This window comes from Asterias amurensis, chromosome 9 (genome assembly GCF_032118995.1).
Source record: "Asterias amurensis chromosome 9, ASM3211899v1".
In the NCBI taxonomy this organism is placed as follows: Eukaryota; Metazoa; Echinodermata; class Asteroidea; order Forcipulatida; family Asteriidae; genus Asterias; species Asterias amurensis.
This window is the reverse complement of record NC_092656.1, coordinates 17,091,804-17,108,401: the sequence shown is the minus strand read 5'-3', so window position 1 is coordinate 17,108,401 and position 16,598 is coordinate 17,091,804. Positions and strand designations below refer to the sequence as shown.

Sequence of the window (16,598 nt, the reverse complement as noted above, 5' to 3'; positions counted from 1 at the left end):
TTGGTTTAATAGAAGAATACTTTCAAAAAAGTGCAAATAATTAAAGGAACGTTACAGAATTAGTAAGAAACAAAAATCGTGAAGATCACAGATTTACATAAAACTTACACGGTCTAATGATGATGACAGTAGAAAACATCCCTTGAAATATTTCTGTCTGAAATATCATATTTGATGAGAAATAAATAATCAAATTTCTGGTTTGGAGTTTATCGCTCAGTGAGCGTTTTATTCATTTTTGTTTTGGCATCGATGCAGTGCAAAATTTGCAATTGGTTTTTCACTATTCTTTCGTGACCCAAATGGCCGATCGATCTCAAACTTCTACAGGTTTGTCAGTTTATGTATATGGTGGATTACATAATGTGCTTATACTGCCAGCAACTTTTTTGCTAGCAAAACCAATTCTGTAATGTTCCTTTAACCAGTATACATTTGTTAGCTGTTCTGCAAAAAAGCTCTTGAAGTAATTTTTTTCAGCGCTTTAGCGCCCTGGAAGTGCATGGGAACTGTATGTATGTAAATTATCGTTAATTGCTATTGCGATGTAACTTAAAGGCTAACAAAGACAGCTGTCCACCGGTGTTCATATTGCTGTGACGTCATGATGACCTCATTGGGTGTCAAATTACAAATCAGATCAAAGGTTGTTATTTAAAGTGCTAAATGAAATAATAACTCTTGAACCATGGCAGGTACATTGTACATGCAGCTTGTTACCCATTGGTCATTTCATGCACAGACACAATGTCATTTTTTCTTCTTTTTTCAGTCCTGCAAACCAGAGGTTAACATTTAAGAACTGTGTGGGAAGAAATAATGATATGGTTTCAGTATATGAAATCATCAATGAGATGTACCCTTTCAGACTGTAAGCAAAAATCATATTTACTGTAGCAAAACACCTAAACAAATAATGTGTGTGTCACCTTGAAACTATAACTAACGTAACATTTCATACACAAATGTACCCCGGCCCCCAGGTGACCAATCCTTCTGGTCTATACCAGAAGTGATGGTGACTTGCATTGCATTCCTTTTGGCCAAATTGAGTATGTAAAAAGTATTCAATGAAGATCATTGACATTAAGTCAAAAAAAGTTACTGAAATAGCTGGGTATTACGAAAAAACTTCATAGTATTTTCCATGCCTGTTAAATCTTTGTCAGAAGATGGATACAGATAAAAAAAATGAAAATAGGAGGATTAAACTGTTGTAAATTTTTGATGTCAGGTCACGTTGATTTTACAATGGAAGTAGAAAGATCGCTACGAGTATTAGATGGAGCCATTGCTGTATTTGATGCCTCACAAGGGGTGGAGGTAAGTTCACTTGAAGTTTAAATTAACTTCACTTTAAAGTTTGGTGAGTTGACAGCAAATATAAGGACCCTTCCTCAATGGCTTGTCCTGTACAGTACAGCCTGATATTGGTTTAAAGTCCTAACCTAGCCATGCTCAATCAACACTAAAACCATGTTGTCAGGTTGTTAACAGACGAGTTTTAGGCTTTGTGCTGCGGCTACATTGGCCACTTGAACATAGTTCAAAATTGGCCCTTCACACGCCATCATTCTACTTCCACCATCCTTAACCCTCCTCTACTCACATAGGATTCTTACTGCTCTAAGCCTGCAGCTGATTTCACGAAACTTTACGCAACTGCGTAAGTCCACTTGCGCAACGTTTATGGCGCAACTTACGCCATCTGTATCATCTGTATCGGGTGACTTTTACATGTATATAACTCATAAAACGCTTTAACGGTACACTATAAAATGAAAAACTACATTGCAAGAATGATGTTGACTTTTATCCTATTTTGACAGTGTAGTCGTCATTTGCTGAGTGCTTCTAATGCACATGTACATTGTATCTTACAGGCACAGTCCCTTACAGTTTGGCGTCAGGCAAACCGATACGCAATCCCACGGCTGGCATTTATCAACAAGATGGATAAGATAAATGCAGACTTTCAGTTTTGTTTACGTTCCATCAGAGACAGGCTACATACTATTCCAGTACCATTACAGGTATGCAAACTGTCTTCACTGCTGTACCAGTATCACACGGGATGTAAAGCCATAAGTCCAATCTGTTATGGTATGCTCGTCAAAAGAACCCAGTACATGTATACATGTACATGTACTTATCTTTAACAAAAGGGGTTCACTCCCAGTGTTACTGGCATTGTTTACTGCATTAAGTTTGTGCCAAAGCACTTTTTTAAACAATCAAAAAGTGTTGCATGTAAAAAATATGTAAAAATGTATTGGTCTTATAATTTTGAACACTAAGCTCTGCATACCTGTGAAATATAAGTACAAAAATCACCTTTTTAGTGCATCCTTTGGTTGTAAAGGTGCTTTAAAATATTACCATATTGAATGACAACATCACAGTTGTATTGATTTATTATTTATTTATTAAACTTGAATTTCTGCTGGCGCTGCTGGGTTTGAAAAGACAAAATTTAAAAAAGATACCAATAAGTACCATATCTTAATTTAAATTGATCCTGAAATGCTGGATGATAGGGAAGGGCTTGATTATATAGAAAACAGATCCCAACAATGTTTCAATGCATGCTCCAAACATATGGCTGAGCTAAACAGATTTTGTGACTAATCCCAAATCATTTATATGTCAATGTTTTCTTAGAAATACAGTCATGATTTTAAAACGGTAATGAAACAAACAAGTCAGTGCAGGAGTCTCGCTAACATTACCAATAATGTCACTCCTCTTTATTCGTAAAGCAACAATAATGCTTTATTTTCTCATTTTCTTCTAGATCCCAATTGGTAAGCACAAACAATTTTCAGGCGTTATTGATGTAGTTGCTATGGAAACAGTTACTTGGAAAACAGGAATGGGAGATGATGGGGGACGTACATTTATCCGAGAAGAAATCAACAAGAACAACGATGCAGAATTATGGCTAAGAACATTGGATGCTAGAATCAGGTTGATAGATCAGGTACACCTTTTCTAAGCAGTCAAATTGGCTAAAGTAGATTGAAACTTATACCCACAATTTGTTTCAATAAAAGATTTCTCAAGCAGTGCCTTTATCTAGTATATGATTGTTTAGCTTTCCAGCACACTTGACTCAAGTTCTTATGGCTAAGGCATCAGAGTGTGCGTTAAGTTCCTGTCATAATACATGCATGTCTTTCAGCAGTTTATTTCAATGATGTGCTCAACTGATCAACTGAAATGTTAATCTTCTGACTATGACCAATGAGTATTGTGATGCGATCAATCTAGATGAGTCGTATGTTGGCAATTTCATTACGGAGAAGCAAGTCAAAACAGGTCAACAGGGGCAACATTTTTTGGGGTAGACTCGAGTGCCAAAATATCTCCATTTTACATTAGTTACTTCCTTTCTGATAAAATAATAACATCACCAAGGGGTAAACATTAGCATGGGAATAAAGTTTGCTGATGTACATTGTGCATGGTGAGAGAACGAAATCAACAAAAAGTTGAAAGTATTGTCTGCGTAGGTTTGTGGTGTGGAAAGTTATGCACACAAGTTCTCTCAACTTTACGAAAAATACTACATAATTTGTTGAAAACAATCACAACATATCTTTGAAACTGAATACGAGTGTCTCTGTTACCTACAATTAACTTCAGCACCTCAAACCTTTTTAAAAATCGTATCACATCACTGTATTTCGTGTGTAAAAACAACAAGTTTATCGCAAAAAGCGGAGATCGCCATTACTGTGTAAATTGCGCGTGGTCTATACATCCACAGGGAACAAACAGCAACTCATGCTTCACATGCGTTGTGTTGTTAGGACTTCTGACCTTTGATCCTTTGGAGGTGATTTTTGCGAATGGGCACTGCATGTATGTGCTCTTTTTAGACTTGTCTTGTCGATATTACATTCAGTTACTTATATCACTTGGTATTTCTCCTTTCACAACTTTTGAACAAAAGGTTGCATAAACATGGGAGCTTTAAAAGTAGTAAAGCATTATAGCTTTTTTTCTTTTCAGATTCATAGGCCCCTAACAAGTTAAAAAATGGTAATGGTCGACAAAGGACTTATTTTGCTTGATGGCATCACATTTGATAGACAGTGTTTGATTTTTTTGTATCATCCACAGCTGATAGATCTGGATGAAGAATTTGCTGAACCTATTTTGGAGCAAGATGAAATTGTCTACAGTGACGTGCCATCAGAAGAGGTTTAAATTATTGCATTTGATGTCCATAAAGAACTAGCAAATATACTGGAGAATGATCTGCCTCTCCTATGTTTTGTATAACTTGGATGGCTTTAATCAAGGTGTTAATTTTTTTAGCTCCCAGTTGTGAAAAAACATATCAGAATAAATCTATGAACATGACACATAGAGCTACATAAAGTGACTAGAGCACCAACTTGCTCTGCATTTTGAAGCAACCCTGGGAGCAGACCTGTTTGATGTGGTGCGTGACTACGGAACGATTTTAATTTTAAGAGAACACACATTGCCGCGACTCTTTGCATTCTGCGTGTGCGCTTATGTACGCGACTGCCCATTTGCGTATGTCAGCGTTATGGTCAATTCACAGCACTGCCTAAATGTTTGTGATCATGAAAAATAAGGCCATGAGAAACCAAATATATTAATGCATACGCACATTCTTTCTATAATAGCAAGACAACAACTTGGTTACCGGTTGCTGCTTTATGAAATTGGGCCTAGATTAATTTGGGTAAGCTTGTGTGTGTTTTACAGCAAGAAATTTAGGGGGCCATCATTTTTACACAGGCTAATTAAGTAAGTTTGAGCATGGAGGTAGCCTCCATGGTGCGACTTGAATGACGTACTAAAAACGTATACGCGCCTTTTAAACATAATGCACATGACGCTTGCAATATGTAGGCTCTTCAGCAGATTGTGCGTTCACATTTGCTGCATTTTTTGGTTCGATGACACAATGCACTATCATGCAAACAGCCGTACAATTGCGGGACAAAATTTCAAGCTTTTGTATTGGATGCGCCCACACGGCATCAAAACCTTAGTGCGTGTATAACAGGGTGTTAGCGCTCTAGGATGTGACATCAACATGATCACTAAATAAATTTGTTCAGAAGACGATTAGAGCATACTTATCGAAACATTGAGTTGAAACCAACAGTTCTTTTCAGAACCACCCCAACTCATTTAGAGATTATCATTACATGCTGCACCGCAAACCTTTACTATATCATTTCCAACATGCAAAGTTTCAAATCCTACTTTAATCAATTTCCCATTTGGTGGCTGTTCAAATTGATTTTATTAGTAGTTGTTGCTTCACCGTTGTATGATAAAGCTATGTGTTCTACATCTCAGATGGGCCTAAATGCTAGACCATTAAACTCTGCATTGGCAAAGGTGGAATAGCTATTCAATTATTCCGCTACAATGTATTTTATTTTTCATATCAGATAGTGAGTGCAGTCCGAAGGCTTACCATTGCACAGAAGATTGTACCAGTGTTATGTGGTAGTTCACTCAAGAACAAGGGAGTACAGCTTCTCATGGATGCTATCAATGCCTATTTGCCTGCACCCTGTCAGAGGCAACAAGACTTTGTGTACGTTATAATATTGTTTTTTTCTTAAGACTTAACAAGTGCCTTCATCTAGCATATGGTTGACTATAGACCTTTAACACGCTGTCATTGTCTGGGTCATGTTCCCTGTTTCAACTGTAACAAATGCTAACATTCATTGTGCAAACATGGCACCAGACTATTTCACCCAGCCTCAGTTTGGTTACAATGAGTTAGAATGGAGTAAAATCAAGATTGCCACACCGTGATAAAGGTCTATAGTGAGTTTCTGTCATAACACATGTGTGTCTTGTAGCTGTTTGTCTAGAGATGGTCATTGTAATATTTTAAGGAATGTTTTTGGCACCCACTAGATGAAACATGTATTTCAAAATACACAGTAATATTCCAAACCCTGTGTGCATCTCACCATGTCTTTGCTAGCCTTGCTCAAGGCAGTCGCATTATTCGCTCCGAAAAGACGCCTCTGTAAACCCGTATACACACTGTCACATCGTACGACTACTGTGCACATAAGTAAGTCATCCGCACTCGTACCACTAACCGCATGCGGAGGCCGTCAGGCCGACAGCCTTGTCGGGTCTGTAACTTCCGGGTTTAATGTGTTGTATTGAAAAATTTCCACAAGTGGAAAAAAATGGGGGGGCTCTCGGATATGCTAGTATGCAGCCCATGAATATGTATATCTTTCGTCAGACCTATCAGACAACACAGGATGTGAGGCAAATGAATTATTCATTTTGACGTCCAATCACGCACTTCCCTTATCACGACCTTTGGACCCTATCATGCGTCCGTGGTGGTGGTGTGTGATGTAAACATGTCTCGTCTTTCGCGAGCATTATGGTAATGAGCTGACCGTGGGAACTCTTCGCTTATTATAGTAATGAGGTCAGTGGCTTCAACACAGACCCTACAAGGCTGTCGGCCTGACGGCCAATGCATACCGATAGTGTACGGGGTATCGTGTCGTGCGATGTTACGCACGGGTGGGTTTTTATACAGTGGCGGTCTTTTTTCGGAGTGAATAATTCGACTGCCTTGAGCAAGGCTATGTCTTTGCAAACTTGTGTATTTCAGCTAAATCTCCTAGTCTGATATTCCATTGTAGGAGTCTCTATGGAAATGATTTGTGCGCCTATGCCTTCAAGATAATCCATGATAAACAAAGAGGAGCTCTGGTCTTCTTGCGTGTTTATTCAGGAACCATTAAATCCCAGTCATCCATCTATAATGTCAACAGAAATTGCACGTAAGTATCATTGTGTTGTGACAACTATCTCCAGGCATTAAGGAAAGAAAAGAGTGGGATTGAGTTATTAAACGACCATTCATAGGGTATGTTCAGACGTGGGGTTAAACTAGCCCTTAATCTGAGCACCGTGGGTGTCCAAAACATAAACAACACTTAGTCCAAAATTGGCTTGCGTTCACACAGCGAGTTTATTCTTGCCAAGCGGACTAAACTAGCCCAAGAGATTGATTATTTGGTCATGCATCGGCGACCCTTATTATTGCTGGTTCTGGTTCGTTACATTGCGCATGCGTTTTCCACAGGGTTTCGATCCGCTATCATCTCTACGAACCTCATGGTCATCATGTATTTCATCAATAAAATACGGCAAAATCACTTCATATTCTTGGCCCCAGCACAAACGCAATTCTATTTGTGCCCGCTGAAGTTTACAATACGCACTGCCCTCATAAAAAAACATAACACGTTGTTGAAATCTTCAAATTAATTTGAGAGTGAACTTTTGGAAATATATCACAACTTAGTCATTTAGAAGTCCTAGCCTACACACATTCTCATGTTACGTTTAAAAATCGTTTTTCAATTCAACATTAGTCTGGTACCAATACGTTTGGCTTGATCGTATCACTGTTAAGTAAAGTTGCTGAGGGAAGGAACCAGATACAACCTAGTTTTCGAACCCAAACTTTGGTATGCCTTCTCGATCCCGTGTGTGTAGCTATCTGTGATTAGATGCCACTTTCACCAAAGCAAAACCCGTTCGTTAGTATCATAAAGTAGAGCTACCGAAGAACGTGAATTAAAAAACAAAATAGTGCTACTAGAAATGAGAACTTGTTTTCTTGCTACGTCCATTTGGAAGTTTTTCGGCGAAGGGGAATACCGGGGCCCCAGCACTGAAGGCAGAAGTTGTTCATGCACACACACGCTATATATACTCCTTGCCGATCCATACACGTGTAGTGGATTATGTCACCTTTTGCCGCGGTCATTTGGGCTAAAATAGACCGGAAGTAGCAGGTCAGTTGCGTTCCAACGTTGGTTTACTGGGCCTCGCAGCGGTTCGCAGCGGGGGGTTGGTCGTAAAACCTGGGCTAAGTTAGGCTAGTCCACCAATTTTTTAGGTTTAGTTTAGCCCAGCTCAGTGGGTCAAATTGACCCTCGCAGACCAGAGTATTGCGTTCCCACGGAGGGTTAGTTTAGCACTTTTGGATTAAGGACTAGTTTAACCCCACGTCTGAACGTACCCATAAATACCTCAGACAGTTTTGCTATTCCTACTGGTTGAGAGCGCTTCACGTGGGGGAGTTTAAACCTTTGATTATGATCCAGTGTTTATGACCTGTTGTGAGCAGGACAGTTTCTTCAAGTTCATTCCTATTGGTCGAGAGCAACAGCTGGAATACAGAGTTTTTGTAATAATACTGAATGAAAACAGCAGTGTTCCCTATACTGTAGAGCTCCTAGTCTCATAAATGTTGATGTCTATTTCAAATGACAAGATTGCTAAAGCATCCACAGCTGACAGCTATCAAAGAAGTCTGTATTAAGAGGAAGTCAATTGCCAACTTTAACTTTGTGATTTTCTTATTTTCCAATAGATAGAATCCTCATGTGGGTTGGGAAAAAAACCAAAAAAGTATTCTGAGAAGAAGTGTCTCTGCTTTTTTGCATGGGGGTGTTGTGGTTCATAACTGACTTTTGATAATATTCTATCAAAATGGTCTTGAAGTTGACCTTTTGACTGATAGCAATTCCTTCTTGGAATGTAGAGATTCATCAGTATTTATTGGAAAAAAAGAATCGTTACAAATTCAAATGGAAAATGTTCCTTGTTCATTAAGCGCATTCTAAAGGTTTCTTGGCCATCTCAACTTATTGTGAAGATAATTTCTTGTCAAATTGTGAATAAATTCTTGTTTAAACATTGTGAGTGGATATACAGTATAAAAATAATCAAAATAACCAAAGCTTAAAAATCATTAGTGTTGGGAGTAAAAGAAAAAGGACAAATGTAACTGAGACAGAGTTTAAGCTGTTGATGGTTCTCGTTTCGTGTCAAATTTTCAACAAATCTAAACAAGTCTTTTTTTTCCAATTTTTGTTTGGTTTATGCAGAGAGCGTATGAGTCGTTTACTGTGGGTGCTTGCTGATAACCACAAGGAGGTGGACAGCATGACGGCTGGTAACATTGCTGTGGCTGTTGGCCTTAAACAGGTTCATAATCATTTATTGCAACACCATCATGCTATCATTCAGCATTTTTAATTGTCGAAACCTATGACTAAACTTAAGTTTGTGAAGTTCATTTAGTATTGGTCTAAAAAGACCAATGTATCTTGATCAATTTGACTTCAGATCGATTTGACATCAGAGGGTGCCATAATATGCACTTTGTTTTGATTGTTTACTTTGAAAGATAGCAATTAGTAAGTCGTAGCGGTTTGTCTAGAGATACCGGTAGCTCCCTCAACTGGCTATGGATGCAGTGCATTGTGGAATTGTATACCACAAGAATGTTTTCCAACAAATACTAAAGATAGATTTAAATTCTTTATGCCTTAACAGCATTCAAGCAGTTAACCTGCTCGTGATGGCCCTATCATGAACATTAAATCAACCTTTGACCTACAACATTCTTGCTCTAAGACACAATACAGAGAGAAGATGCATCCCTTTCAGGACAAACCATGGCTAATACCAAAGTCCGTGTTCTACAACTCAACCTCGAAGATGTGATGTAGTTGAGTAAAATGGCAAACCATTACCATGATCATTATCCTACTGCAAGAGAGATACAGAGAGTTGTTGTTATTGTGACACTATGTAGGTTTCATTATTTCCTTTTGGTTTGTTTTAATGACATTTGTTTTTTGCTCTTTCCCCTCTTGTTCCTGACATAAGACAGTTACTGGTGATACTCTGGTGTCATCTAAGTCTGCTCTGAATGCTGCACAGAGAACATGGAAGAGACAAAGTAAATCTAATGATGAGACTGAGGTTCCTATGCTGGGAGGACTGGATGTCCCTCAACCTGTCTTCTTCTGTACAATTGAGCCAACATCACAGGCATATCAAGCAGGTACACGTACACCTAGATTTGATTCATGTCCCATTCTCGTGTGAGAGGTCCTTAAGCTATTACCTCAACTTACTATGAAACAACCCGTAGCATACAGTACAGTGCGCGCTCGCCGTCAAAATGTGGTCCTGAGAATGGGACTTGACGAAGTCGTTTCTTACTCTGCACGTTGTTATTGGAAAATCTCCCCAAATGGGGAGATGTACAAAACCAATGGGAGCGTGGAAGCATTGCCCTGCCGGTAAAATATTCATTATACTTTGTGACATTACAGTAGAAGACGTTGTAAGGCACGCGTCTATAAGCGGCACGCACGTGGGGCGGGTAAACTCATTAGCAGGCAAGGGGGTGTCGGTGTCCTAATACGTTTTATTGCACTTCCCAAAATTCAAATTTTTGCAAACAAAACCGACACCAATGTATGTTACAACGTATTACTTAAATTCAAATGAACATTTAGTGCTTTCTTTTTTATAATTAATTGGTTATTAAAAAATGTTTTTCAATCATCAACAAAGTACTTAACCCACAAGTGACAAATGAACAAGTCCTCTTTTTGGGTGCGTTTGATTGGTCAAAACGTATCACAAAACAATGTTACATTATTCATAAGTGAATATATTTACATACCAGGCGACTGCGACATCGTCAAGTCCCTGTCCCGCATGCAGAACAGGTATTGGAATGCAGAGCATTACAAAACAGTACACCCTGGGGATGGCACGGGATTGGGACTTGAGTCAAGTCTAACGTCTAACGTACACCCCCCCCCCCCCCCCCCCCTTCATCAATAAGAACAAGAAGTAGTATCTGACTATATGATGAAGTTATATTTTGCCCATACTCTTCAAGAACGTGTTTCTAGTTTCTCTTAAATGCGTTGCTCAATATCCCTTCTTGGTTTGCATTGGTCATGCTTTTAGTGTTCATATTGGGATGGATATTGAAACGGTTTATTGTCAAAATTGACTTGGATTAACTGGTTAATGAAGAAATTATCAATTTTAGACAATGGAGGGTAAACCCTACACTGTAGATGCAGGAAATGTATAGAAAATGACTGATGTTAGGCACTGGTCCAAATATTATTGGAGCTTGATTGCTCTAAAGGACTGATGTTATAGGCACTGGTCCAAATAATATTGGAGCCCGATTACTCTAAAGGACTGATGTTATAGGCACTGGTCCAAATAATATTGGAGCCCGATTGCTCTAAAGGACTGATGTTATAGGCACTGGTCCAAATAATATTGGAGCTTGATTGCTCAAAATGACTGATGTTATAGGCACTGGTCCAAATAATATTGGAGCCCGATTGCTCAAAATGACTGATGTTATAGGCACTGGTCCAAATAATATTGGAGCTTGATTGCTCTAAAGGACTGATGTTATAGGCACTGGTCCAAATAATATTGGAGCCCGATTGCTCCAAATGACTGATGTTAGGCACTGGTCCAAATAATATTGGAGCTTGATTGCTCCAAATGACTGATGTTAGGTACTGGTCCAAATAATATTGGAGCTTGATTGCTCCAAATGACTGATGTTAGGCACTGGTCCAAATAATATTGGAGCCCGATTGCTCAAAATGACTGATGTTAGGCACTGGTCCAAATAATATTGGAGCTTGATTGCTCAAAATGACTGATGTTATAGGCACTGGTCCAAATCATATTGGAGCCCGATTGCTCAAAATGACTGATGTTATAGGCACTGGTCCAAATAATATTGGAGCTTGATTGCTCAAAATGACTGATGTTATAGGCACTGGTCGAAATAATATTGGAGCCCGATTGCTCAAAATAACTGATGTTATAGGCACTGGTCCAAATAATATTGGAGCTTGATTGCTCTAAAGGACTGATGTTATAGGCACTGGTCCAAATAATATTGGAGCCCGATTGCTCCAAATGACTGATGTTAGGCACTGGTCCAAATAATATTGGAGCTTGATTGCTCCAAATGACTGATGTTAGGTACTGGTCCAAATAATATTGGAGCTTGATTGCTCCAAATGACTGATGTTAGGCACTGGTCCAAATAATATTGGAGCCCGATTGCTCAAAATGACTGATGTTAGGCACTGGTCCAAATAATATTGGAGCTTGATTGCTCAAAATGACTGATGTTATAGGCACTGGTCCAAATCATATTGGAGCCCGATTGCTCAAAATGACTGATGTTATAGGCACTGGTCCAAATAATATTGGAGCTTGATTGCTCAAAATGACTGATGTTATAGGCACTGGTCGAAATAATATTGGAGCCCGATTGCTCAAAATAACTGATGTTATAGGCACTGGTCCAAATAGTATTGGAGCCCGATTGCTTAAAATGACTGATGTTATAGGCACTGGTCCAAATAATATTGGAGCTTGATTGCTCCAAATGACTGATGTTATAGGCACTGGTCCAAATATTATTGGAGCCCGATTGCTCCAAATGACTGATCTTAGGCGCTGGTCCAAATAATATTGGAGCCCGATTGCTCAAAATGACTGATGTTATAGGCACTGGTCCAAATATTATTGGAGCTTGATTGCTCTAAATGACTGATGTTATAGGCACTGGTCCAAATAATATTGGAGCCCGATTGCTCCAAATGACTGATGTTAGGCACTGGTCCAAATAATATTGGAGCCCGATTGCTCAAAATGACTGATGTTAGGCACTGGTCCAAATAATATTGGAGCTTGATTGCTCAAAATGACTGATGTTAGGCACTGGTCCAAATAATATTGGAGCCCGATTGCTCAAAATGACTGATGTTATAGGCACTGGTCCAAATAATATTGGAGCTTGATTGCTCCAAATGACTAATGTTATAGGCACTGGTCCAAATATTATTGGAGCCCGATTGCTCCAAATGACTGATCTTAGGCGCTGGTCCAAATAATATTGGAGCCCGATTGCTCCAAATGACTGATGTTATAGGCACTGGTCCAAATATTATTGGAGCTTGATTGCTCTAAATGACTGATGTTATAGGCACTGGTCCAAATAATATTGGAGCCCGATTGCTCCAAATGACTGATGTTAGGCACTGGTCCAAATAATATTGGAGCTTGATTGCTCCAAATGACTGATGTTAGGCACTGGTCCAAATAATATTGGAGCTTGATTGCTCAAAATGACTGATGTTAGGCACTGGTCCAAATAATATTGGAGCCCGATTGCTCAAAATGACTGATGTTATAGGCACTGGTCCAAATAATATTGGAGCTTGATTGCTCCAAATGACTGATGTTAGAAACTGGTCCAAATAATATTGGAGCTTGATTGCTCCAAATGACTGATGTTAGGCACTGGTCCAAATAATATTGGAGCCCGATTGCTCAAAATGACTGATGTTAGGCACTGGTCCAAATAATATTGGAGCTTGATTGCTCAAAATGACTGATGTTATAGGCACTGGTCCAAATCATATTGGAGCCCGATTGCTCAAAATGACTGATGTTATAGGCACTGGTCCAAATAATATTGGAGCTTGATTGCTCAAAATGACTGATGTTATAGGCACTGGTCGAAATAATATTGGAGCCCGATTGCTCAAAATAACTGATGTTATAGGCACTGGTCCAAATAGTATTGGAGCCCGATTGCTTAAAATGACTGATGTTATAGGCACTGGTCCAAATAATATTGGAGCTTGATTGCTCCAAATGACTGATGTTATAGGCACTGGTCCAAATATTATTGGAGCCCGATTGCTCCAAATGACTGATCTTAGGCGCTGGTCCAAATAATATTGGAGCCCGATTGCTCCAAATGACTGATGTTATAGGCACTGGTCCAAATATTATTGGAGCTTGATTGCTCTAAATGACTGATGTTATAGGCACTGGTCCAAATAATATTGGAGCCCGATTGCTCCAAATGACTGATGTTAGGCACTGGTCCAAATAATATTGGAGCTTGATTGCTCCAAATGACTGATGTTAGGCACTGGTCCAAATAATATTGGAGCTTGATTGCTCAAAATGACTGATGTTAGGCACTGGTCCAAATAATATTGGAGCTTGAATGCTCCAAATGACTGATGTTATAGGCACTGGTCCAAATATTATTGGAGCCCGATTGCTCAAAATGACTGATGTTATAGGCACTGGTCCAAATATTATTGGAGCTTGATTGCTCTAAATGACTGATGTTATAGGCACTGGTCCAAATATTATTGGAGCCGGATTGCTCCAAATGACTGATGTTAGGCACTGGTCCAAATAATATTGGAGCTTGATTGCTCCAAATGACTGATGTTAGGTACTGGTCCAAATAATATTGGAGCTTGATTGCTCCAAATGACTGATGTTAGGCACTGGTCCAAATATTATTGGAGCTTGATTGCTCTAAATGACTGATGTTATAGGCACTGGTCCAAATATTATTGGAGCCGGATTGCTCCAAATGACTGATGTTAGGCACTGGTCCAAATAATATTGGAGCTTGATTGCTCCAAATGACTGATGTTAGGTACTGGTCCAAATATTATTGGAGCCGGATTGCTCCAAATGACTGATGTTAGGCACTGGTCCAAATAATATTGGAGCTTGATTGCTCCAAATGACTGATGTTATAGGCACTGGTCCAAATAATATTGGAGCTTGAATGCTCCAAATGACTGATGTTAGGTACTGGTCCAAATAATATTGGAGCTTGATTGCTCAAAATGACTGATGTTACACATGTATAGGCACTGGTCCAAATATTATTTGAGCCCGATTGCTCAAAATGACTGATGTTATAGGCACTGGTCCAAATAATATTGGAGCCCGATTGCTCAAAATGACTGATGTTAGGTACTGGTCCAAATAATGTTGGAGCTTGATTGCTCCAAATGACTGATGTTAGGCACTGGTCCAAATAATATTGGAGCTCGATTGCTCCAAGATGGATTGTGGGAGTGTTATCAATGATCAATTTTGACATTTCAGATTTGGAGAGAGCCCTTGAATGTTTACAACGAGAGGATCCCAGTCTTCATGTTAGAACAGACACCGATACAGGCCAGGTAAAGATACAAATGTGTGGAGCTTATGAACATCAGCTAGAAAAGCAGGTTTCTATTGATATTATCAATGTTACATAGACTTGCCATTACCATAATAAGTGTTGTTTTTCCATTGCTTAATGATTGAATTACTTTTATCTTTATTAGATGATCCTTTCTGGTATGGGGGAACTCCATCTTGAAATTATTGTAGATCGAATTCGTAGGGAATATAAAGTAGATGCTGAGATGGGTCCACTTCAAATCTCATACAGAGAGAGATTAACTCAGTCTGTAACTGAACAAAGTAAGTAGTAAAAAGGATTTGAAACTTTGCATGGTGGAAATAGGATATGGAAAGGTTTGCGGTAATACCATGTAATGACTATCTCTCAATGAGTTGGGGTGGTTCTGAAAAGAACCGTTGGTTTCAACTCGACGTTTCGATTAGAAAGCAGATTCTTGAGAAAGCAGAAAGCTCTGATCGTCTTCTGTTTATCCAGAAGACGATCAGAGCACACTGATCAAACCGTTGAGTTGAAACCAACAGTTCTGTTCAGAACCCCCCAACTCATTTAGAGATAGTCATTACATGGTGTTACCGCAAACCTTTCCAGAAAGTAAGTAGTGTTGGCTAAGTTATCTTGACATCTTGGATTAGTGGTAATGAGTAGCAATTATGCTGTCTTCTTGTTGGACCCAGTTTAGAATCTTCAGAGTATTTTGATTTGCAAAACCAATCCTTCAGACTCTGAAAAACTATGAGTTATGTCTTGATGCTTTGCTACAAGCATGAAATGTTGTGAAATCATTGTGGGGAAATGTAGAGGATTAGTGGTATTTGAGTAATCTCCTGCCTACATGTATGTTCTGACCATACATTGTACATGTATCTACATCAGGATTAAGTTTGATGTATGTTCTGACCATATCTACATCAGGATTAAGTTTGATGTATGTTCTGACCATATCTACATCAGGATTAAGTTTGATGTATGTTCTGACCATATCTACATCAGGATTAAGTTTGATGTATGTTCTGACCATATCTACATCAGGATTAAGTTTGATGTATGTTCTGACCATATCTACATCAGGATTAAGTTTGATGTATGTTCTGACCATATCTACATCAGGATTAAGTTTGATGTATGTTCTGACCATATCTACATCAGGATTAAGTTTGATGTATGTTCTGACCATATCTACATCAGGATTAAGTTTGATGTATGTTCTGACCATATCTACATCAGGATTAAGTTTGATGTATGTTCTGACCATATCTACATCAGGATTAAGTTTGATGTATGTTCTGACCATATCTACATCAGGATTAAGTTTGATGTCTGTTCTGACCATATCTACATCAGGATTAAGTTTGATGTATGTTCTGACCATATCTACATCAGGATTAAGTTTGATGTATGTTCTGACCATATCTACATCAGGATTAAGTTTGATGTATGTTCTGACCATATCTACATCAGGATTAAGTTCACTTGAAATTCCACACAAGGCAACATTGGTGTCCGACTGTCTTTTACATGTAATCAATGTAATTTTACCTGTAAATAGTGTTTACAGGCTCTGGACACCATTGGTAATTGTCAAAGACCAGTCTTCTCACTTGGTGTATCTCAACATATGCATAAAATAACAAACCTTTGAAAATTTGAATTCAATTGCTTGTCAAAGTTGCGAGAG

General features: G+C 38.8%; 1 protein-coding gene across 4 annotated transcripts in view; it reads left to right on the top strand.

The window, feature by feature from the left end:
• The window catches only part of LOC139941344 (ribosome-releasing factor 2, mitochondrial-like), a 31,607-nt gene that overhangs the window by 4,832 nt on the left and 10,177 nt on the right, over positions 1–16,598 (top strand). For 3 of the 4 annotated variants that reach the window (XM_071937788.1, XM_071937787.1, XM_071937790.1), the window contains 10 exons: positions 1,235–1,323; positions 1,884–2,033; positions 2,795–2,980; positions 4,126–4,206; positions 5,442–5,590; positions 6,681–6,821; positions 8,943–9,042; positions 9,730–9,907; positions 14,839–14,915; positions 15,063–15,201. In XM_071937788.1, coding sequence (XP_071793889.1) covers positions 1,235–1,323; positions 1,884–2,033; positions 2,795–2,980; positions 4,126–4,206; positions 5,442–5,590; positions 6,681–6,821; positions 8,943–9,042; positions 9,730–9,907; positions 14,839–14,915; positions 15,063–15,201 — 1,290 coding nt within the window. Of the gene's footprint in view, positions 1–733; positions 872–1,234; positions 1,324–1,883; positions 2,034–2,794; positions 2,981–4,125; positions 4,207–5,441; positions 5,591–6,680; positions 6,822–8,942; positions 9,043–9,729; positions 9,908–14,838; positions 14,916–15,062; positions 15,202–16,598 lie in introns of those variants that run through there. The other variant, XM_071937789.1, reaches the window with a different exon arrangement.